A 23,587-nucleotide genomic window follows, 5' to 3' on the forward strand; every position below is an offset into this window, starting at 1 on the left:
TTGGCTTTCAGAATTTGAAAAAAAGGGGAGAGGGAACTAATTTCATTCCCTGGCAGTTTCTAAACAGAATCTTTTGTAAAATATATTCAAGTTATTCACTGTCATACCATCATTGTGATTCCAAATCTCATTTCCATTCTCCCTTAAATTTGACTGAAATATTGTATCACATCAGATAAAGCACGAAGTTTGACATTTATTGGCAATAATTAATACTGCTTGTAAAAGGGGAAAAAAAGCTTAAATTTGACAAGTGTAAAAAACGAACCCAACTTCCAAAATAGATCCGAATACAAATGTCACTGAGGAAATGATGTGTAAGATGAGTCTGTGGATGGATCCAGAAAACATCATAGAGACAAAGGCTGTTGGCTATGAAACGCTAATTAGCGAACTAATTAGCAAACTAATCAATAATATCTTTATTTTCACAAGATTTTATTGTAATCTTGCTCCACTCTCTCCATGAAAGGAGTCAAATGTTTTTGCAAGTGGGAAGGACAGTTTTACCAAATCACTCAATGAACATTGTTAAAGCATCTATTGAGGACTGGAGTGGAAGTGGGAGCACCATTGTTTTTGTTTTGTTTCATTCACATTCACATGAAAATAGCTTAATATAAAGTAAAATGTCTTTCAATGATCAGATCATCATTTCTGAACATATACATGTCAGTTAAGCAGTGCCAGGAGGAAGGTATGGCCTGTCACTTCATTAGTGGTGGACCAGTGATAGCCAACATGCACATTACATCAAAATACTTATAACATTTAAAAATACTAGTGGTATTCCAAATTCACTTTACTAATAAATAAACCTCTGAAGTCAGGGTGAAAATTTACTTGTGATATGCTCAGGATATATTCCCTCACTCACAGGTTTTCTCCTGAGAATAGTACTGTATTTTGGACGGTGTTCTAACTTGCAGAAAAGAACTCACAGCACCATTTGAATCGAAAGAACAAGAAAACTACCGAAGGCATCATCCTTAGGAGGTATTCAGATCATTTAGAAAAGGTGTAAGTGGTGGGAAAATGCTCCGACTCACTTCAAGTCTTAGCTGTGGCATTTTAACAGCTGTATGGCCTTGAGTAATTGCTCTAAACTCTGAGCCTCAATCTCTTCATCAGTAAAATGGGGAAAATATCAGGACTTAACTCTTAAGACTGCTGTAAAGATTAAACAAGAAATCGTATGTAAAGCACTCAGCACACTGCCTGGTACAAAAATGAGTTGGTAAGCAGTAGCTTTTATTTACAGTTTGCCCTCAGACAAAATGCTATTACGCCTTTAAATTGCAACCACTCCCCACCCGCTTTGCCTCAGGAGGAATGGTCGTGTAGAGGCCAAGCCTGCTGTTCCCACTGCCCAGTAGTTCCGAGACGCTGGGCTTCAGGCCGGAGCAGTCTTGGCCTTCGCCGCCTAGTGAGTCTTACCTCATAATAACTCTGGACGGCGTTCATGAAGGCTTCATCAGCCACGATCTGGGTTTCCCCATTGAGGAAAGCCTGAAACCGGTCCTTGACTGTCTGCAGTTGCTGTTTGCTGATCTGTAAGAAACACAGAGAGAAAGGGGACAGTGAGGACCTGTTCTACATCAGGATCATGGTTCTTTTTCGCTGAAGACACCGTACCCAGTGGTGTGCTGGAGCAGCCTGTACAGGCATGTGAGAACTGGTGGCTACATTGGCAGCAATTTTGTGATGCAGTTGTTAATTTAGACACAGCCACTATTAAACATATGTATAAATCACAGTTAAATAAATTATGTTACAAAGTTAATACCTACTAGAAATTAATTGCTTTCGATTATTTTACAATTCACTATTATTATCTGTGCTTTGGGGACTATTTACATCTATTGTATTTGTATTGTGGAAATGATACATAATGGGGTACTACCCCCCATCTCTTCCCAACTCCATATTCAGTGACATCTAGATATCTAGACAGTTAGTATCAGACAAGGTAGAAGTAGTTGCACCACGGAAATTGGCAAATGCTGCATGTCAGGTTTTTTTTTTTTTGTTAATTTGTTTTTTGTTTTTAGAGATGGTTGTTAAATACACCATGTCACAGGCCCCTCAGGTGGTCTGAAACATCCTGCTTTACAAAGTTATAGTAATCAAAACAGACACATAGACCAATGGAAGAGAATTGAGAGCCCAGAGAGAAGAAACCCATGCATACATGGTCAACTAATATTTGACAAGGGATCCAAGAACACTCAATGGGGAAAGGGTAGTCTCTTCAATAAATGATGTTGGAAAAATTGGATGTGCACATGTGGAAGAATAAAACTGGCCCCCTAGCTTACACAATTACAAAAATTAACTCAAAATAGATTGAAGACTTAAATGTAAGATCCCAACCTGTAAAACTGTTAGAAGAAAATGGGGGGAAAGCTCCTTGACATTGTCTTGGCAATGGTTTTCTGACAACAAAAGCACAAAGAACAAAAGCAAAAATAAACAAGTGGGACTACATCAAACTAAAAAGCAACAACATGGGAGGTGGGTCCAAGACGACAGTGTAGGTGGACACTGAGGTCATCCCCTCCCAATAACACACGGAATGTACACATATTTAGAGCATTTTCTCCTGAGAGACAACTGTGAGCCAATTGAACAGCTTCTGCACAACAAGCAAGAGGGAGGGACTGCAGAGAGAAGGTCAAGGAAACATGAGAGCTCTCCAGGAGTCTAGGGAACAACCCAGGAGCAGAGGACCTGGTGAGTGCCATTGCTGATATTTCCCCTGAGCTTGCAGAGCAGGCAGGAGCTCCAGCTAGGTTCTCTAGCCAACTTGTAGGGCGCTGTGGTTCATCGCCAGTCACCCCTCCTGAACTGGATCCAGCAAAAACAGGACAGTGCCATAGTGCGCATATAAGTGTCCCCTCCACCTGGAGATTGATCCCGCAGATGCAGCCGTGTTTTGCTTTATACACCAACTGGGATGTGCACACAAGGGGTTCCCTGGCCTGAAGAGCGTGCAGAGCTAACAAAATGGTTGCAGTAGCTGCCTGCAGGGCTATCTAGTCCAGAGAAAGTATGGGGTCCTACTGTATGCTCACATGGGAGTGTAGAGCTAGCAAAACTGCAGTGCCCACACAGAGGACTACTCCCCATGGAGTGAGAAGGGTACTGCTGTGTGGCAAGCAAGGCTGCCCCTCCTGGAAAAAGGGCAGAGCTAGTAGGGCATTGAGCAGCACGCACAGGAAGAAACCCACCCAGACCCTTCTCTGATTGTGGACAATTACAGCAACAAGACATGAATGCAGGGCTGCCTTTGCGGAGTGAGAGGGGTATGGCTGAGTGTGTCAGGAACTGCAGTCCTGGAAGAGAGAGCAGACTGGAAAAGTGAGGTTATGCATGCAAGCTGGTCTGTCTCACCTGGAGTGGTCGTGGAGCTGCTGGTGCACTGAGACTTAAAGTATCTCTGCCCAGACCCTGCTCTGATCACAGACAGTTAAAGCAACAGGGCAAGCTAAGAGCACGCCTCAAAGCCTTGTCTATATTAAGCAGCCCCACTCATATTAAAAGGGCAAGGAAACCACACACACACCAGGCTGCCCCACCTGGAACCCACTCCTCCAGGTCAGGTGACACATCAGGCACCACCTGCACCTTCCCTGACTGTAGCCAGCCTGACAAAACTATTCAACACCCAGCCTACACAGAGACCATCTTTCAAGACTAGAAGAGATACCTATCTAGACAACTCTTAGGAATAAACAGAAAGTCAAACAAAATTGCCCCAAATGATAGAACTAGAAAAAGCTCTACAGAAACTCATAGACACAGACAATAGTTTAGTGGTTGCCAGAGGGTAAGGGGGGCGGGGGGTGGGGGGTGGGAGATGAGGGTAAGGAGGATCGAATATATGGTGATGGAAGGAGAACTGACTCTGGGTGATGAACACACAATGGGATTTATAGATGATGTAATACAGAATTGTACACCTGAAATCTATGTAATTTTACTAACAATTGTCACCCCAATAAATTTAATAAAATAAAATTAAAAAAAAAAAGAAATACAAACATTAAATGTAGAATCAAATGCTGCAGTCAATAAATGACCAAACAGAAATACAAAATTGGCAATTTTACTAAATAAAAAAAAAAAAAAAAGAAAAGAAAAAAAGAAAAAGCTCTAGATTAAAAACCCTAACGCAATGGAGATAAGTAATTTGCCTGATAAAGAATTCAAAGAAAGGGTCATAAGCATGCTCAGCAAACTTGACAGAGCACTTCAGCAAAGACATAGAAAATGTACCAGAGAATTAGAGATGAAGAACACAATAACTGAAATGAAGAATACATTAAAAGGAATCCACAGCAGATTAGCTAATACAGAAGAAGGAATTAGCGACCTGGACAACAGAATAGTAGAAATCACCCTATGAGAGCAGCACAATGAAAAAAGAATTTTAGAAAATGAGGATATTGTAAGCTATCTCATTATAGGGATTCAGGATGGAGAAGAGAGATAGAAAGGGGAAGGAAGAATATTTGAAGAAATAGCATCCAAAAACTTTCCTAATCTGGGGAAGAAAACAGACATCCAGGTCCAAAAAGCACAGAGAGTGTCAAACAAGATGAACACAAAGAGACTCACACCAAGGCATATTTTCAGTAAAATGGCAAAAGTGAAGGATAAAGAGACAATCTTTTAGGCAGAAAGAACGAAACATCAAGTCACATGTAAGGGAAACCCCATAAAGCTATCAGATGATTTCTCAGAATCAACTTTACAAGCCAGAAGGGAGTGTGGCAGGAGATATTTAAAGTGCTCAAAGAAAGAACTTTAGAATACTGTAGTATTCTAAATACTATATCTGGCGAAGTTATCATTCAGAATTGAAGGAGAGATACAAAGTTTCCCAGATGAGTAAAAAACCAAAGGAGTTTCCAACCACGAAACTGGCCTTACAAGAAATATTTAAGTGTCTTCTTTACACAGAAAAGGCCATAACCAGAAATAAGAAAATACAGGAAAGATAAAACATCTTACTGAAAAAGGCAAATATACAATAATCACAGTGAATCAAGCACTTAAAAAGCTAATACGAATGTTAAAATACAATAGTAGCAAAATTAATTAACTACAATAAATAATCAGAGGATACACAAAACAAAAATATATAAAACATGATATTAAAAACATAAAGAGTGGACGGGGTAGAAGAAATGTAGGGCTTTTAGAATACGATTGAACTTAAATGCCTATCAGCTTAAAATACACCGAGATAGATATAAATTAATATATATAAACCTCATGGCAACCATAACCAAAAATATACAATACACAGAAAATGAAAAGAAAGGAATGCAATTAAAAAGTGATAACATGTATGGACCTAGAAAGTATTATGTTAAATGAAATAAGTTGGTCAGAGGAAAGAGAAATACTTTATGATTTCACTAATATGTGGAATCTAAAAAACAAAAAAACACGAAACCAATGAACAAACAAAATTAAACAAAACGAACTCATAGATACAGAGAACAAACTGATGGTTGCCAGAGGGGAGAGACATAGTGGGACGGGGGTGGGGGTGGGTAGAAAAGGGGAAGGGAATTAAGAAATACAAACTTCCAGTTATGAAATAAGTCATCAGGAAGTAATGTACAGCATAAAGAACAGAGTCAATAATATCACAATAACTATATACCGTGATAGATGGTTACTAGAGTTATTGTGGTGACCACTTTGTAAGGTATAAAATGTTGAATCACTATGTTGTACACCTGAAACTAATATAATATATATCAACTACAATTAAAAATGAATTAAAAAATGTAAAACCTTTGCATGTTCAACTTCAAAAACAAAGTTTCTACACAGTAAGAAAAACCATTAACAAAACGAAAAGTCACCTTATGATATGAGAGAAAATATTTGCCAACTATGTATCTGGTAAGGAGTTAATATCCAAAATATATAAGGAACTCATACAACTATATAACAAAAAAACAAATTCCAATTTAAAAATGGGGGAGGTCTAAATAGATATTTTTCCAAAGAAGGCATACAAATGGCTAACACATACATGAAAAGGTGTTCAATATCATTAATCATCTGGGAAATGCAAATTAAAACCACAAGGAGATATCACCTCACACCTATTAGAATGGCTAATGTCAAAAGACAAGAAATAATATGTGCTGTGAAGAATGTGGAGAAAAGGGAACCCTCGTACACTGTTAGTTGGAATGTAAAGTTGTGCAGCCACTATGGAAAACAGTATGGAGGTGTCTCAAAATTTAAAAACAGAACTCATATGATCTGGCAAACCCACTTCTGGGTATATGTACAAAGGAAATGAAACAGGATCTCAAAGAGATACTGGCACCCCATGTTCACCGCAGCATTATTCACAATAGTCAAGATTTGAAACAACCTAAGTGCCCATCAACAGATGACTAAAGATGTGAGATACACACATACATACACACACGCAAATACACACACACATGCACACACAATTAAATATTATTCTGCCATGAGAAAGAAGGAAATCCTGCCATTTCCATAACTTAGATGAAACTTGAGGGCATTATACTAAGTTAAAAAAGTCAGACAGAGAAAGACAAGTACAGTATATCAGTTACATGTAGAATCTATTAGAAAAAGTTGAACTCAAAGAAGCAGAGAAGAATGGTGTTTACCAGGGGCTGCGGCGTGGGGAGAAATGAGGAGATATTGGTCAAAGGGTATAAACATCCAGTAATAAGATTAACAAGCTCTAGGGATCTAATATACAGCATAGTGATTATAGCTAATAATACTAAATGGTAATTATGTGAGGGGAGGGAGATGTTAATTAACCTTAATGCAGAAATCATTTCATGGCATATGCAGGTGTCAAATCATTACATTGTACACCTTAAACTTACATATGTTATATGTCAATAATATTTCAATATAGCGGGGGGAAAAAAAGAACCTAAGTGCAGCATGGTAATATGCAGAAGTTTTCAAACTATTGTGGTTGTTGCATCTATGACCATATGACAGATGATATTTAGGTACAGGATACATTTTCAGGATGTGCACAGATAATTTGGACAGTAGGTTCTGTATAATTCCCTGCCTTATCAATCCCACCTTTCTTTCCCACTTAGGAAAGCCTTCCTAAAAGAGTCCTATGCGTTCTCCCTCCTCCACCCCTATCTGGCCGTATCCCACAATCCTTCAGTCTCAGCATGTGCAGTCCTAGCTAATGAAGCCCTTCCCAACCCCTAACCTAGGTGTTCCTGCGATGTCTTTCCACAACACACCATTTATTCTAACTGCTTGTTAATTAGGATTGAATTTGTTAGACGATCTGTCTTTTCTTGCTGTTTTGTTCACTGATGTTTCCCCCGGGGCCAACTTAGTACTTTACACATAACAAGCACTCAATACGTGCTTGTTAAATGAATAAATGAATGAAATGTACAAAAGATAAATTATTTTCAAATATCCTTTAATCAGTTCTAATTTATATAAAGTCACCTAAAACTTTGCTCTTTTAACTATTATTTATAAAAAGTTACACTTTATAATTGATAATGCAATACTGTGTCTGAGAACTGCTGTTCTAGTAGAAAGAGCAAGAAGATAATTCCAGTCCCCATTTAATCGACCATTGGAAAAGCCACTTATATTCTCTGAATTGGCCAGAGAGCTGAAAGCCTTTCTGGCATAGGGCCTGGTTTAAATAAATGTTATCTCATCCTCAGTTTTCTCATTTGGAAAACAGATAATTTTTCACTTGGAAAATGGTGACAATTCTCACTTCTTGCTACCTCAGGGTAGTTACAGCTATTCAATGATATAGTATTGGTTCTTTTTTAAAATTATACATTTCTATATAAATTGAAAATGCTTTAATCTTTAAAGCCAATACAAGTCTTGCTAATACAAAACAAACCTTAAAGCTATGAGACTGAAGAGTAGCTTGAATTTTGACTCAATCCAGGAAACAAAACAGCTTTGAGAATGAACCTAGATAAGAAGTGGGTGCTTTATCTAATTTTTGTAAGTTTGGGATATGTGGGGAAGAGTGAAATAGGGGGCAGATATAAAGGAGTTCGGGTTTTTTTTTTAATCAGATTCATATTTGTTACATTCTATGAGTAGAGTACTGTGGGGGCAGAGCCCCAGAAAGTAGTTTCCAGGCTCTCGGCCTCACATAGACAGGTGCTGGCTCAGGTAGTAAATGGCCATCAACTGTGATTGCATGGCCATCAGCTGTGGCTAGTTGGCCGTCAGCTGTAACCAGTGAGCCATTGGCCACTAATATAACTGCTGTGGCTACGCTAGAGGAGAGAAGAGAGAAAGAATGGGGCTAGCAAGAAGATGGCGGCTGGGCTGGCAAGTGTGGATGGCGGTTTGCGGACAGTGTGGATCCAGCCTCCAGTGAGAGTATAGTGCCGCCAGAGAGAATATAGTGGTATGACTCCCCTACCTATGGCTCCGTGGGTGTTCCTTTTTGGCCTCACCATATCCTGCGTTCTTGTGTGGGGAGTGGGAGCAGAGACCCCGCAGGACGTCCCGCATGACAAATGGCGCAGCGAGCAGGGTCTCCTGCATGACAAGTACCACCACCCAATGTTAGCCACACACATAATTTTACATTTTCTAGTAGTCATATTAAAAAAAGGAAAAAGAAACAGGTCACATGAATTGTAGTACACTTTATTGAACCCAATATGTCCTAAATATTATAATTTCAACATGTAATCATTAAATAAATTATTGAGATATTTTACATTTTATTTCTATGCTATGTGTTTGAAATTTGGTGTATGTTATATGCATGGTACCTCTTCATACAGAATAACCACGGTGCACGTGGCTAAATGGCCACACTGTTAGCACCGGCCTGCAATATGGAATGAACTCACTTCTAAGCCACTTAAGCCTTCTTGTTCTGACCCAGGGACATTGGTATCAGCACAGTTGTACAGAAAGCCATATGCACTTGAAACCATATAAACAGTTGATTTGCTTGTAAAGGGGACACCATGACATGAATCTCTTTTCAGCAGGCCAGCCTTAACTGGCTTCAGTCACAAATCTTTACTGATAGTACCAACTAAGGTGTCTCACAAATTTCTTGCTCAGACTGGGTGTCATGCAGGATGTCTTGCAGGGTCTCAGCTCCCGCTCCCCGCATAAGAACGCAGGATATGGTGAGGCCAAAAAGGAACACCCACGGAACCATAGATAGGGGAGTCATATCACTGTATTCTCGCTGGCAGCTGGGTTGGAGACACAGGAAGCAGGAGCCACATGATCCGCAACCCGTCATCTGCTTCTCTGCCAACAAACCAACCCCCTTGCCAACCCAGCCATGCAGTTATATTAGTGGCTAGTGGCTAACTGGTAACAGCTGATGGCCCTCTGATCACAGCTGATGGCCATCTACTACCAGAGCCAGCACCTTTCCACGTGAGGTCGAGAGCCTGGAAACTGCTCTCTGGGACTCTGTCCCCACACTGGGTCACTACCAATTCTGTGTGACTTGGGGTGTGGCATGGAGTGGCATGATGGGGCTGCCAGAGCAGGGAGACCAATAACCCTTGCTTGCCTTAAATTTTAAGTAATTGAAATAAAATTAGGTACACACTGTGGGGACAGAGCCCCAGAGAGTAGTTTACAGGCTCTCGGCCTCACGTGGAAGGGGTACTGGCTCGGGTGGTGAATGGCCGTCGGCTGTGGCTGATTGGCCATCGGCTGTGGCCGGTTAGCCAATTGGCCGCTGATATAACTGCTGCGACTACGGAGGACTGCGGAGGACTGCCGAGGAGCCGAGCAGAGCCGAAGAGAGCGGAAGAGGAGAGTAGAGAGAGTGGAGGAGAGTCGTCGGTCGGTCGGTTGGCGGAAAGGCGGACGGCAGGTCACACGTCTGGTGGGCCCAGCCTCCAGTGAGACCATAGTGGTATGACTCCCCTACCTATGGCTCCGTGGGTGTTCCTTTTTGGCCTCACCATATCCTGCGTTCTTATGTGGGGAGCGGGAGCAGAGACCCCGCAGGCCGCCCCGCCTGAAAGATGGCGCGGCGAGAAGGCCTCCGCGCTCGGCACGACACACACCCTCTGAATGATGAAGATTGATTGTTGACCCAAGCCAAACCCATTATCACTCTAACTTTTTGTTAAATACTCCCAGTGATCATTTAGTCAAGAAATATTTACAAAGTACCTACAACCTGCCTGGCCCTGCCCCAGGCCCTGAGTGTTTAATGATCATCAAAGCACACTCAACCTCTGATCTCACCTGCTGGCCTGCCGGGGCTAGCCCCTGGGGAATCAAAAGAAATAAGAATTGTCCTCAGGGACCTTGAAGTCTAGAGGAGAGGAAGAAGCATGCGAAAAAAATGCACAAAAGAATACTTTAGGGTTTCAGAGGAAAGAGATTGCACAATATATAGAACTGTCAAAAAGAGAAGGACTTCAGGAATATTAAATTCAGTCAAGTTCAGAGAACACATATCATTTCCCTGCTCTCAGTGGGGAGTTAGGGACACAGACTCTAGTGGCAGAGCTATGTTTATGTATGGGTTTTGACACCTGCCAGTCCATGTTCAATACTTTTCTCACCACTAATTAAATAAGCATAGTGTTTATTTAGTCACCTCTCTAGCTGTGTCTCACTGGGAAAACGACTTTCACGCAGGAACTCAGCTCCCGCTCCCCGCACAAGAATGCAGGGTATGGTGAGGCCAAAAACGGAACACCCACGGAGCCATAGATAGGGGAGTCATACCACTATATTTTCGCTGGCGGCTGGTTGGAAACGCAGGAAGTAGGAGCCACACAATCCACAATCCACTTGCTACCTGCACTTGCTAGCTGCAATCCATGCTTGCTAACTGCAATCTGCCCTTGCTAGCTTAGCCACAGCAGTTATATCAGTGGCCAATGGATTACTGCTTACAGCTGATGGCCAACTAGTCACAGCTGACGGCCATCTACTACCCGAGCCAGCACCTTTCCACGTGAGTCTGAGAACGTGAACACTGCACTCCTGGCTCTGTCCCCACAATGGATCATACTGTGAAGCAGTTATTCTTTTAGGCACTGATACTCTGAGGCATGGTCAGGAGTCAGGAGTTGGGAATGCAGGTTTGTGTTCAAAGGGATGTGGGTTCAAATCCTGGTGGTCCCACTCATTTCAAGCTGGGCGACCATGGTAAGTTACTATTCCTAAGCCTTGGTTCTTCATGTATAAAACTGGCATTACAAAACCTACTTTCTGAAAAGATGAAAAGGAAGGGGATGAGGTACCTAAGGATCTTAGCACAATGCCTGGCATAAAAGAAGAGTCAAATAATAAGGGGCAGACCATAAACTAAATGGTCTCAAGGCCCCGCAGGTGGGGCCTCTGTCACCTCCTGGCTATGTCTTGTCCCACTCTGCTCTCCACTTACCCTGCTCCAGCCATGCTGGCTTCTTTTCTACTTCTCAAATGGGCCCCAACCTCACTTGCCTAAGAGCCCTTGCACTTGCCATTCACGCTTCCTGGAATGCCCTTCCCCCTGCCTCACCCCATGGCTGCCACCTTCTCACCCTTGTGGCTCAGCCTACCCAGCATCTCCTAGGAAGGTCTTCCCTCACCATCCTGTTTACAGTAGTGCCTCCAAACTAGTCCCTCTCATTGCCCTGGACCCTCTGCATTACCTTCATGCTCATTATCATAGTCAGCACGTATCTTCTCTAAGATCAATTACTCAACTGAATCACAACCTGCACATAGAAAAATATGTCATCAGCACAGAGTGTAAGAAATTTTCACAATGTAAACATTCTCATGGAACCAACTCTTCATCAAAATAGAGAACATTACCTAGACCCCAGAATGTCCTGCGTGTCCCTAAAGTCAATACTCCTCCCCAAAGGTGACCAGGATCTCGACTTCTATCATCATAGGTTACATTTGCCTATGTTTGAACTGGATGTCTGTGCGGTCATGCATTATGAGATTCTGCCATGTGGTTGGGGGTAGCAATAGCTTGTTTATCCTCATTGCTGAGCAGTATTCCATTGTGCGACTCTACCACAGTTTGTCCATTCTCCTGTTAATGGACATTTGGGCCTCTTTTATTATAAAATTGTGCTTACTTTTCATAATCTATCTCCCCATATTTCACATGTGCAAGAACAACATCTATCCTGTTTACTGCTGTGCTTCTAGTGTCTAGCACATAATGGGCTATAACCAAATATTTGTTGAGTGAATACATAAACGTATTGAGTGTTTCATATATAGCAGGCACAATGTTAGGGTCTGGAGATATAAAATACCAAGGCACAATAAAGTTCTCTGTTTCCTTACAAGGTAGTCAGAGATCACATATTCATTTTTGAGCCCTTAGCAACCTTTTTTGGTGATTGTATGAGGGAATGGAAATCTCCATGAGGAGCTCACATAAATAACCAGGCTGAGAACCAATCTGTGGGACAGAATTATCATGGGTAAAAGATAACTGACCTAGATAGGACTGAACCGTGAAGGTGACCTTACATGAACACGTGGAAATAATTGGCCCAGAATAGCTGACAGTACAACTCTAAACAGACAAACGGGCTTTCATGAGCTGCTTACAAACAGAACCCTCCTAAAATAGAAGTCCATCTGAAAGCCTTCAATATGTATAGAAACGACTTGTGCCTCAGATCCAAATTCAGAATTGAAGTAATGAGTTCTAAGAGCAAGAAAAACTGAAACAATGAAAGGTAATTATTGTAGAAGAAAGTGCTGCAGCTGCGTTTGCTAGAACTATTTGAGCATCCTTGGTTCAATCCACCTCATTAAGGCCTGAAATTCCCACTGCATTTCAGGCAGTTTGTGATTTACTGCAACATTCTGGAGCAGCATGAAATGGGATCTACAGTGAAGAGAGAACTGCACGTCCTAAGTGCTGGTCTCGGGAGAGGCAATGCGGAAGTCAGAGCAAGCTCAGGTCAAATCCTGGCTTTAATACAAGTCCTTGGGCCAATAGTTACTTCAGTTTTCTTCTCTGTAAATAGGAGATCATCTTATCTGTCTTACAGCATTTTTGTGAGTAGATGAGATAATTTATGTAAGGTACATAGCATAATATATGGAATTCAGTAAGGATTCAATCAATAAAAACAAAAGTAAGAAGATTATTGTTATGATTGAGTTTTTACTTTTCATTGTCATTAATCTTTTATCTTCTTTCAATGCTCCTTCTTTCTTGTTTATTTAGTCTTTTGAAGTGACACTGATGTGGTATTCTTTGCCCCTTTTTTCTTTGGTCCTCTCATTTTAGAGGCTGAGAAGTCAGGCAATTCTTCCCATCTCCTGTGTATCCATGGGTAGCCATGTGAAAGAGGCAGAAAACTATTGAGGGTCTTCTGGAAAAGCTTTTGAAATCCCCATAAAATGGAACATATCTGGTGGAATAACCCTTTCCATTTCTGCTGCCCCATTCTTCTGCTGAGAATGCAAATGTATTGTCTAGACCTTTAGGGTCTATTTTGTGACCATGAAGAAAAGCCAAGAGCATCATAAAGATGTTGAGATATATTTATATGAGCAAGGAATTGAAAACCTATTTAAAGAATAATATACCATATTATTAAATTTGTTGGGGTGACATTGACTAATAAAATTATATAGGTTTCAAGTGTAAACTTCTATAACATATCATATATTGCATTGTATATATCATCTAATATACATTGTATTGTGTGCTCACTACCCAGAGTCAGTTCCATTTATATGACCTCCTTACCCTCTGGTAACCACTAAACTGTTGTCTGTATCTATGAGTTTTTGCTTGTTACTGACAGTTTGCTTGTCTTAATTTGGTTGTTGCTTTCAGTTTTATATCCCACATATGAGTGAAATCGCATAGTTCTCAACTTTTCTTGTTTGACTTATTTCGCTTAGCATGATAATCTCAAGATCCATCCATGTTGTTACAAATGGCAGTATTTCATCTTTTCTTATGGCAGAGTAATATTCCACTGTGTGTGTGTCTGTGTGTGTGTGTATATATATATATATATATATATATATATATATATATATATTACCTTCTTTATCCAATCATCTATCAAAGGACTCTTTGGTTGTTTCCATGTCTTGGACACTATGAATAATGTTGCAGTGAACATAGGGGAACATATATCTTTATGGATAAATGTTTTTGGATGTTTTGGGTAGATACCCAGAAGAGGCATTGCTGGGTCATACAGTAATTCTATTCCTAATTTTTGAGGAACCTCTATGCTGTTTTGTACAGTGGCTATACCAGTTTACATTTCCAGTAGCAGTGTATTAAGGTTCCTTTTCCTCTGCAACCTCTCCATCACTTGTTATTCCTTGTCTTTTCGACAATAGGTCCTTACACTTTTGAGGAACTGAACAAATGTTTGTAAATACATATTTCTGGCCTTCTGATTATATAAGAATAAAATGAATCACTATTTGTTCAAGTCATTGTGTGTTTCCTCTTAATTGCAGCCAAATACTTGCGTAATGGATCCATGTGACTTTCTCTAGGCATAAAAGAAAGCACACGTACCAAGGTGCTTACTGGTTAATATGCCTCCTATCACAGCAGTAACTGTGTTGTAGGAGAGGAGGGAAGCAATGATTACCCTTAGGGAATGAATCTAGAACGGTGGAATTCTAAGCACAGGCAACAGGTAATAGAAAAATTATTTTGAAGTATAAGGAGATGTTCCAATTATACATAGAAATGAAGGTCAACACTATATATTACAACCAAATAATATGAGTTATGCCTATTCTTTTTTAAAAAGAAATCATTATTTGGGGAAAATAGTATTTTTTAACTCTTCTTCATCATAGAAATCTGGCAAACATGTCAAGTCAAAGAGTTTTTTAAAAGCCATAAGTTAGTCTAGAGAGATGAGAGCAATGTTCATTTAATTTTCTTTGTTTGAAGGTTATCAAAAATTTACATTGGTCCATTAATTTTATTGATAAATAAAATATCCTCTTTCTACAACCAGATTAAAATATATTCCACCCTAAATGAAGTTGTGCTTCTAGGAAATTTAGAAATTGTACCATCCTAACCAAATATTTACTTAATTACATAAACTTCTTTTAAACTTCTATATTATGTGCATTTACATAACAATTTTTAAAAAGGTGTTTTAAGTGAGTTTTATTCATTTGGCTTGAGCAAAAGAAAATCAATTTGAAAGACTTCATTATGGAAAAGTAGTACTGAATCATTGTGAAATCAAAGTTAAAGGGGAAAAAGTATTGAAGGTGTGAGGTGTTATGATGGGGGTATAACCCTGGACTTCTCTTTGGAACACGGTTTCCCCAAATTCAACTATTCAAGTACTACCTTCATGAGTACGTCCTTTGCATATACCAAATGTACTACTGTTTACTTTATATTTTGCCTTGAATATATTTCAAGTCACTTCAGGTTTTAAAAACTGAAACTTATTCTAAGTAATATCTGTGAAATCATAGACTTTATAGACTAGCTACACTTAAAATAGATAGGAACTATCATCCTGCATGTATCTACCACATTTTAGGAAGTGCTTCTTTAGAAAAAAATTTTAAATCTACTATAAAAGTTCTTGCTCATTTAAAAAAAATTAGGGTAGCAGCAGCTGAATGTCTTCAAGTTAATTACTACTTTAATAAAAACAACTCTGAATTTTTTAATTGTTAAATAATAAAAAAGACCAATTAGCCATGTTATTCCTAAAAACCTATTTGGACAGGAGAGAAAGAGCAAACGTTTCTATGACCTAAAGGAAAGTGACCTTGGAAACAAAATTTAAACCTGATTAAGCTGGAATTCTCTCAGTAAACAATTATTTAGTAGAAGAGAAAAAAATAGGAAAAATGAATTTAGAGGATGAGTCAGGCTAATAGTTTGATTGAAGATAGAAAGACAGGAAGAAGAGGATAGAGGCAAAGAAAAAGATTAAGGGCAGAAGATACTCTACACACACACACACACACACACACACACACACACACACACACACACAGAGCAAAGCAGCTTAAGAGTTGGATCACACATCCTACCCCTGAATGAAAGATAGTTTTTAAAAATAAGAATATATTTTTCTAGGTTGGAGGCACACAGGCAGTATTCGCCTAGATTCTTCTGACAGGTAGTCAAATATGGATTGTTAGACCTGTACACATCATTAAAAGTTGTCCTAATTGCCCTGTTTCTCAAACATTTTAGTTTCCAGTCTCTTTACATTCTTAAAATTTATTGAAGAATCCCAAGAGCTTTTGTTTATGCAAGTTATGTTAGATCTAGCGATATGTGCTATAATGGGGAGTTTAAAATATTTATTAATTCATTGAAAATAACAATAAGTTTATCACATGTTAACCTAAATAATACACTTTTATGAAAATAACTACATTTTCCAAACAAAAATTAGTGAAATGACTGGCATTATATTTGTAGTATTGCAAATCTCCTTTACAGATTAATAAAATATAGCTAGATTCTCATACCTGTTTCCGCATTCAATCTCTTGTAATATACTATTTTGGTTGAAGTATGTGAAGAAAATCTGTCCTCCCACAGATATATTGTTGGAAAAGGGAGGAATATTTTAATAGCCTTTTCAGGCAGATATAGATAGTCTTAAATGATACTAAACCAAACTTCAACCAGTGGTATTTTCTTAAAGGTTAGTTGTAATGTAAAACTGTAAACCATATCAATGAACATTTTGTACTCTATTACATTAAAATTCATTGGTCTATCTTATTTCTTTGAAATAATCTTTTACCCATGAAAAAAATCATACATTGGTCATATGGAAAATATCAGTTCATTGAATTATGTAAATATTTCAAATATTGAAACATTTTATTACATAATATATAAAAAATCATATTACTTAATGTCACCACTGGTATCACAAAAAAAGTCTATAGGTATTGGGAAACTGTCTGGTTTATAGTTGTGAATTGAAAGCTCAAATTTTATCACTGGCAAAATATACTACAAGTTCTTTTCTTGAGGTAACAGTCTTCCTCCATTCATTTTCTGGAAAATATTTTCTAAATATCTAAGTTTAAATAATTTTAGTTTGTCAGTTGTTCTTTCAAGTAAAATTGATGTTCCATTAAAAAAAAAAAGAACACATTTCTGGTCAAGATGGTGGAGAAGGTAAACACTGTGCTTGCCTCCTTTCACAACCACATCAAAATTATAACTAAATTACAGAAAAACTATCATTGAGAATCACCTGAGGTCTAGCAGTACTGAAGCCCTACAACTAAGAACATCCAGAAGAAGCCACCTTGAGACTAATAAGACAGGCAGAGACGTAGAACATGCTGGTTCCACACCCACATGTGGCAATTAAAAATCAGGAGGGATATCTCAGAAATGGAGGTCCCCCTGAATGAGTGAGGGGGGTCCCAGCCCCACACCAGTCTCCCAGGCCAGGTTCCAGTGACAGGAAGAGAAGTCCCCAAACTTCTGGCTGTGAAAACCAGGGGAGATTGTGACTGGATGAGATGGAGGGGGGCTGGAGTCACAGGCATTCCTCTTAACGGGCCTGCACATGGACTAACTCGCTGAAGGACTCACTCTCTCTGAGCTCCAGCTCTGGGGCAGCAGCTCAAAGTTACCAGGAATATAAGGGGAGGAACTGAATTGTTTGGCTTGTAGGTGAGGGCAAGAGGAGCAGTCTACCAGACAGAAGTGCTGGTAAAATCCCTTATCTCTTTGTTGAGCCCTCCCTCCCTCCCAGCCTTCGAAGGCAGGCTGCTGCCATATTTGAGTCTCCATCAACCTGGCTAACATCATTCATCCCACGCTCGTGATTTCTCCAGACCCTACCTCATCCAAATTGTGGACCCACAAGCCACTTCCAGTGACTTTTCCATACAAGCAACTTGTCTTGCTCATGCTGTGAAATTTCTTAAACTCTCTCAAGAGTTCACAAAACCCAAACAAGCACCATCTGGCCTTGGTGTGCCCCATACCTTGTGCTGATCAGCCCCAAACCCGGCTATCAGCAGTGGCCTCTCTGAGTGGCACAGCACAGGAGGCTGCTATCTGCGGATTGCTTTGTGGCTTTTGCTAGGTGGCCATGAGCAGGGCACAGGCAGTGGCTGACCTTGGCCTGCAACAAAGCCCCTCCCAAGAGGCCCCAGAGCCAACATACCTGGTGTTCAGCTTCAGATCACATCAGAGGACCATCCAATCACCTCCACAAAAAAATACACCCAAAAGGCAGACTGGGCAGGCACCAGAGAGCCCTGCTAATGTGAATCCTGCTCTGTAGGGTCAGATCCTGCACAACAGTTTCTCCACTATAGTCACGCCCATCCTCAGAGCCAATCAGCTGGAGGGTCAGTCCCTCCCATTGAAGTGCAAACAGGAACCAAGGCTCAACTACAAGAAAAGGGCACACACAAGGGACACACCTGAAGTGCATGGCTCAGGTGACCAGGAAGACTGCACCACTGAGCCCTACAGCACACCTGCTACATAAGGCCACTCTACTAAGACCAGGAGACAGAGCAGATCTACCTAATACATAGAAACAAGCACAGGGAGACAAAGAAACACGCCCTAAATAAAAGAACATTACAAAGCTCTAGAAAAAGGACTAAACAAAATGGAGACAAGCAATTTACAAGGTGCAGAATTCCAAACACTGGTTATAAGGATGCTCAATGATCTCAGGGAAAACTTCAGTGAAGATATAGGAAACATAAAAATAGAGATAGAAAACATAAAAAGAACCAGTCAGAAATAAAGAATACAATAATTGAAGTAAAGATTACATTAGAGTTAATTAGAGGTAGATTAGACGAAGCAGAGGATCGAATCAGTGATTTAGAAGTTAAGGTAGCAGAAAACACCCAATCAAAACAGCAAAAAGAAAAAATAATCCAAAAAATGAAGATAGTTTAAGGGGCCTCTGGGCATATCATGCATATCAATATTTGCATCGTTGGGATGCCTGAAGGAGCAGAGAGAGAGCAAGGAATTGAAAAACTATTTAAAAAAATGATAACAGAAAACTTCCCTAACCTGGTGAAGGAAATAGATATACAAGTCTAAGAAGTGTAGAGTCCCAGACAAGTGAACCCACAGAGGCTCACACCAAGACACACCATAATTAAAATGCCAGAGATTAAAGACAAAGGGAGAATCTTAAAAGCAGCAAGAGAAAAACAATTAGTTACCTATAAAGGAGCTCCCACAAGACTGTCAGCTGATTTCTCAACACAAGCTTTGCAGGCCTAAAGGGATTGGCATGAAAAATATTCAAAGTGATGAAAAGCAAGGACCTACACCAAGATTACTCTACCAACAAAGCTATTATTTAGAATTGAAGGAAAGGTAAAGAGCTTCCCAAACAAGAAAAATCTAAAGGAGTTCATCAGCACCAAACCAATATTATAAGAAATATTAGAGGGACTTTTTAAAGAAGAAAAACAGAAAAAATAAAGATCAAAATATGAATAATAAAATGGCAATAACTATGCATCTATCAACAATTACTCTAAATGTAAATGGACTGAATGTTCCAATAAAAAGATAAGATAGCTGAATGGATAAGAAAACAAGACTCTTACACATACTGCCTACAAGAGACTCACTTCAGATTGAAAGACACACAGAGACTGAAAGTAAAGAGATGGAAAACGGAAATGAAAACAAAAAGTTGGGGTAGCAATACTTATACCAGACAGAATAGACTTTTTAAAAAAGTCTATAACAAGAGAAAGAGAAGGACCCAGTAATTCCACTTCTGGGTATTTATCAGAAGAAACCCAAAACACTACCTTGAAGGGATATGTGCATCTATATGTTCATTGCAGCATTGCTTACGATAGCCAAGATATGGAGGCAACCTGGGTGTCTATCAATGGATAAATGGATAGAGAAGATAAGGTACATATATAAAATGCAATATTACTCAATTTTAAAAAGAACGAAATCTTGCCATCTGCAACAACCTGGATGGACCTAGGGGATGAGTGGAGTAAGACAGACAAAGACAAATGACCTATGACTTCACTTATATGTGGAATCTAGAGAACAAGATAAATAAGCAATCAAAACAGAAACAAGCTCATCAATACAGAGAGCATTTTGATTGTTGCCAGATGCAGGGCCTTGGGGGAATAGGTGATAGGGAAGGGAATTAAGAGCTACAAACTGGTAATTACAAAGCAGTCATGGGGATATACGCACACTCGTAGAGGATAGCATGGGTGATACAGTCAGTAATATTATAATAACTATGTATGGTGTCAGATGGGAACTAGATTTATTGGGGGGATCACTTTGTAAGTTATATAAATATCTAATCATTGTGTTATACACCTGAAACTAGTATAACATTGCATGTTAACTGTAATTGAAAAATAAAGGCATATTTAAAAATATATGCGATAAATATATATGTGTGTGTATGTGTATACTATTTAGCCTCAAAAAGGAAGGACGTTCTTTTAATATGTGACAACATTGATGAAACTTGAGGACATTATGCTTAGTGAAATAACATAGTCACAGAAAGACAAATACTGCATGATTCCACTTATATATGTTATCTACAATTGTCAAGTTTGTAGAATCTAATAATTAAATGGTGGTTACTAGGGGTCGGGAAGTTGGAGACATGGGGGTAACTAATCCTTGGGTATAAAATTTCAGTTAAGAAAAATGAATTAGCTCTAGAGCGATAGAAACAAAACTGTACCTATCATCAATGATAGTGCATTTTTGTACATTTAAAAATTTGTTAAGAGGGTAGACCTCATGTTAAGTGATTTCCCCATAATAACATTTAAAAGGAGGAACTACTGCTATACTCACCACACAGATGAATGACGTGATGCAGACATTATACTGACTGACAGAACCCAGTAGTAAAAAAACTTTATAGTACATGATTCCATTTATATGAAGTTCTAAAACAGGTGAGTGATGGAGATCAGAAGAGTAATTGATTGGGGGGGGTGGGTATTGATTCAAAATGGACATAATTTAACTTTCCAACGTGATAGAAATGTTTTATATTTTGATAGGGGTATGGATTACATGTTCACAAAACATCCATATACATTTTGGAAGAACATATTCAAACAAAAACATTTATTGAACACTTTACAATGGATATTATATGGGGATGCTATTGGAATATGGCAATAAAATGTAATAAATAATTATGTAAAGTAAGAAAGTGGCCTTGCTCAGATCGATAATCATAATGTGAACTGAAGTGATGGCTATGAGCAATTTAACTCTTGGTGTAAATCAGTAAAGTAAAAAAAAACTTAAAAAAAAAAAAAGACTGGTTCAGTTGGCAACATAAGCACCTTCCCATAAGACAACCACAGCCCTTTGTTATGCAGCTTAAGTGCCTGATGTTTAGTTACCATTTAATATAAAATATTAAAAGAGTGTGTCCTCCGGGTCAAAATTTAATAACACCGTGTTTCCCCGAAAATAAGACCTAGCCGGACAATCAGCTCTAATGTGTCTTTTGGAGCAAAAATTAATATAGGACCTGGTATTATATTATATTTATATTATATTAATTGCATTATATTATATTATACCCAGTCTTGTATTATAGTAAAATAAGACCAGGTCTTACATTAATTTTTGCTCCAAAAGACGCATTAGAGCTGATTATCCGGCTAGGTCTCATTTTCCGGGAAACACAGCGTTATTAATTCCCGCTGCTTCGTAAAGAAGACTATGCCATGAACTCAGTAGTTTAGGCAGCGAGTGTGTGGCTCTGAGGAATACCGTGAGTAGGGCAGGCTGGTACCACTGCCCTGGTTTGTGCTGACACACCAGCAGTTTTACCCACCCTTACTTTTGCACAGTGTGGGGAGGGGGAAGCAAATAATGTGTTAGTATTGTTAGGAAAATCACTCTCAGGGTTTGAGGACCACCCTTTGAGAAGCATTGACCTAGCGAATCAACAAACTTGGTCAGCTATTAATGCTGCAAGGTAGTTAACCAGGAAGAGAGAGGTATTGTGTGCTCTGGGAGAGGAGGCAGGGAGCAGACTATGGTGCAGGGCCTTGCGTGCCAGAGTGAGGAGTCGCGATTTAATTCAAAGAAGGGTGGGAAACCATAGAGGTGTTTTATACCAGAGAGTAACATACTTTGAAAGAAAGCTGGTTAAGGGAACCGTAACGAGCTCTGGGTTTCAGTGTAGAATCAGGAGAACGCTTGATGCGAGCTGTGACATCTGAGGAGAGAAGGGTCTATAGTAGTACCTAGAAACTCAGCTGGCAGAGATAGGAATAGCTGCATGAGATGGAAGAGAGAGGACTACTGGGAGAAAGGACGAGAAGGGCATTCAAGGATGGGGGTACAAAATGAATAAATAAAGAGAGAAGAGAAAATGTGGTCCTATTTGGGGGACTCAGTAACAATTTCTTTTGTCTATTTAGATCCTATTGATTTAAAACAAGGGGGCGGGGGTTAGAGGCAGCTCTCAGTAGGAACATTGGAAATGGAAATGGCAGATAGTTCCATTTGGCTGAAGCCCAGATTTAAAAGACCAGTGCAGCAACACTAATGAAATCACTAAACACCATCCTGAGGCTTATGAGATTTAATAGTGAATTTATCAGTTGCAATAATTTCCAGAGAAAAAGTCGAAAAATCTAAATGTGGTCTATATATAGGTTACAGAAGATTTTAATGGAACACCGCACAAATTGTGACTTCAGCTTCACTGAAATTGATTTAGATAAGAACCTGGCCCTGTCAGTCATGAACAGAGAGAGAAGGCAGAATTGCTCAGCAGTCACTCTTCAGCTGCTGGTGTATTTGGAGGGAAGTGGAGACCTTAAGTAGTTCTAACAATCTCCATTCATGATCCACAATGGCAAAGAGAAGAAATGGGAGAAAGTTGGAAGGTGCTCTGAAACTGGGAAATACTAAAAACACACAGTAAACCCTACGGTACATGATGAACTTTAGTTAATAATAATGTACTAATATTGGTTCATCAATTGTAACAAATGTACCACACTAATGCAAGATGGTAATCATAGAGGAAACTGTTTGGGGGAGGGGAAATACTGAGTATGTGGGACTCTCTGTACTTTCCGCTCAATTTTTCCATAGCCCTAAAACTGCTCTAAAAAATAAAGTATATTAATTAAACACACCAAACACACCACACACACACACACACACACACACACACACACACACACACACACACAAAGTGATCTAAGTATAGTAACACACATAATGCAGACCTAAACCTATACAGGGGAGAACAGAAAATCCTTCCATTCAAGCTTGTCCTGAAATTCAGAAGCAGGAAAGAGTAAAAAGTCATCAGTGTTTTTGAGTTACGTCTTCCAACACCTTATGACAATATCAACCAGCTGGGTTGCACAGAGGTTTCAGGGACCTTTCTGTACTCACGAATGAGTTCTGGCTTATGGAAGTGATATTTGTCATTGACTCAATTCTCTCCCCTGAGATTCTGTGTTACTGATATTTTAAAGGCATCGGTGAGTTAATCTTGCTCCATCTGACAGAGTTTTGGTTTCTTTAGGAAGCAGCCCAGAGGGTAAACCGCCT

General features: G+C 39.4%; 1 protein-coding gene across 20 annotated transcripts in view; it reads right to left on the bottom strand.

Annotated features, from left to right (window-relative positions):
• CADPS (calcium dependent secretion activator) overlaps positions 1 to 23,587 on the bottom strand; it is a 465,169-nt gene that overhangs the window by 342,913 nt on the left and 98,669 nt on the right. For all 20 annotated transcript variants that reach the window (XM_074313221.2, XM_074313220.2, XM_074313223.2 and 17 more), the window contains exon 2: positions 1,438 to 1,551. In XM_074313221.2, coding sequence (XP_074169322.1) covers positions 1,438 to 1,551 — 114 coding nt within the window. The remainder of the gene's footprint in view (positions 1 to 1,437; positions 1,552 to 23,587) is intronic.

The sequence above is a fragment of the Rhinolophus sinicus genome, chromosome 5, assembly GCF_057876585.1.
Source record: "Rhinolophus sinicus isolate RSI-liver-muscle chromosome 5, RSI-T2T, whole genome shotgun sequence".
Classification (NCBI taxonomy): Eukaryota; Metazoa; Chordata; class Mammalia; order Chiroptera; family Rhinolophidae; genus Rhinolophus; species Rhinolophus sinicus.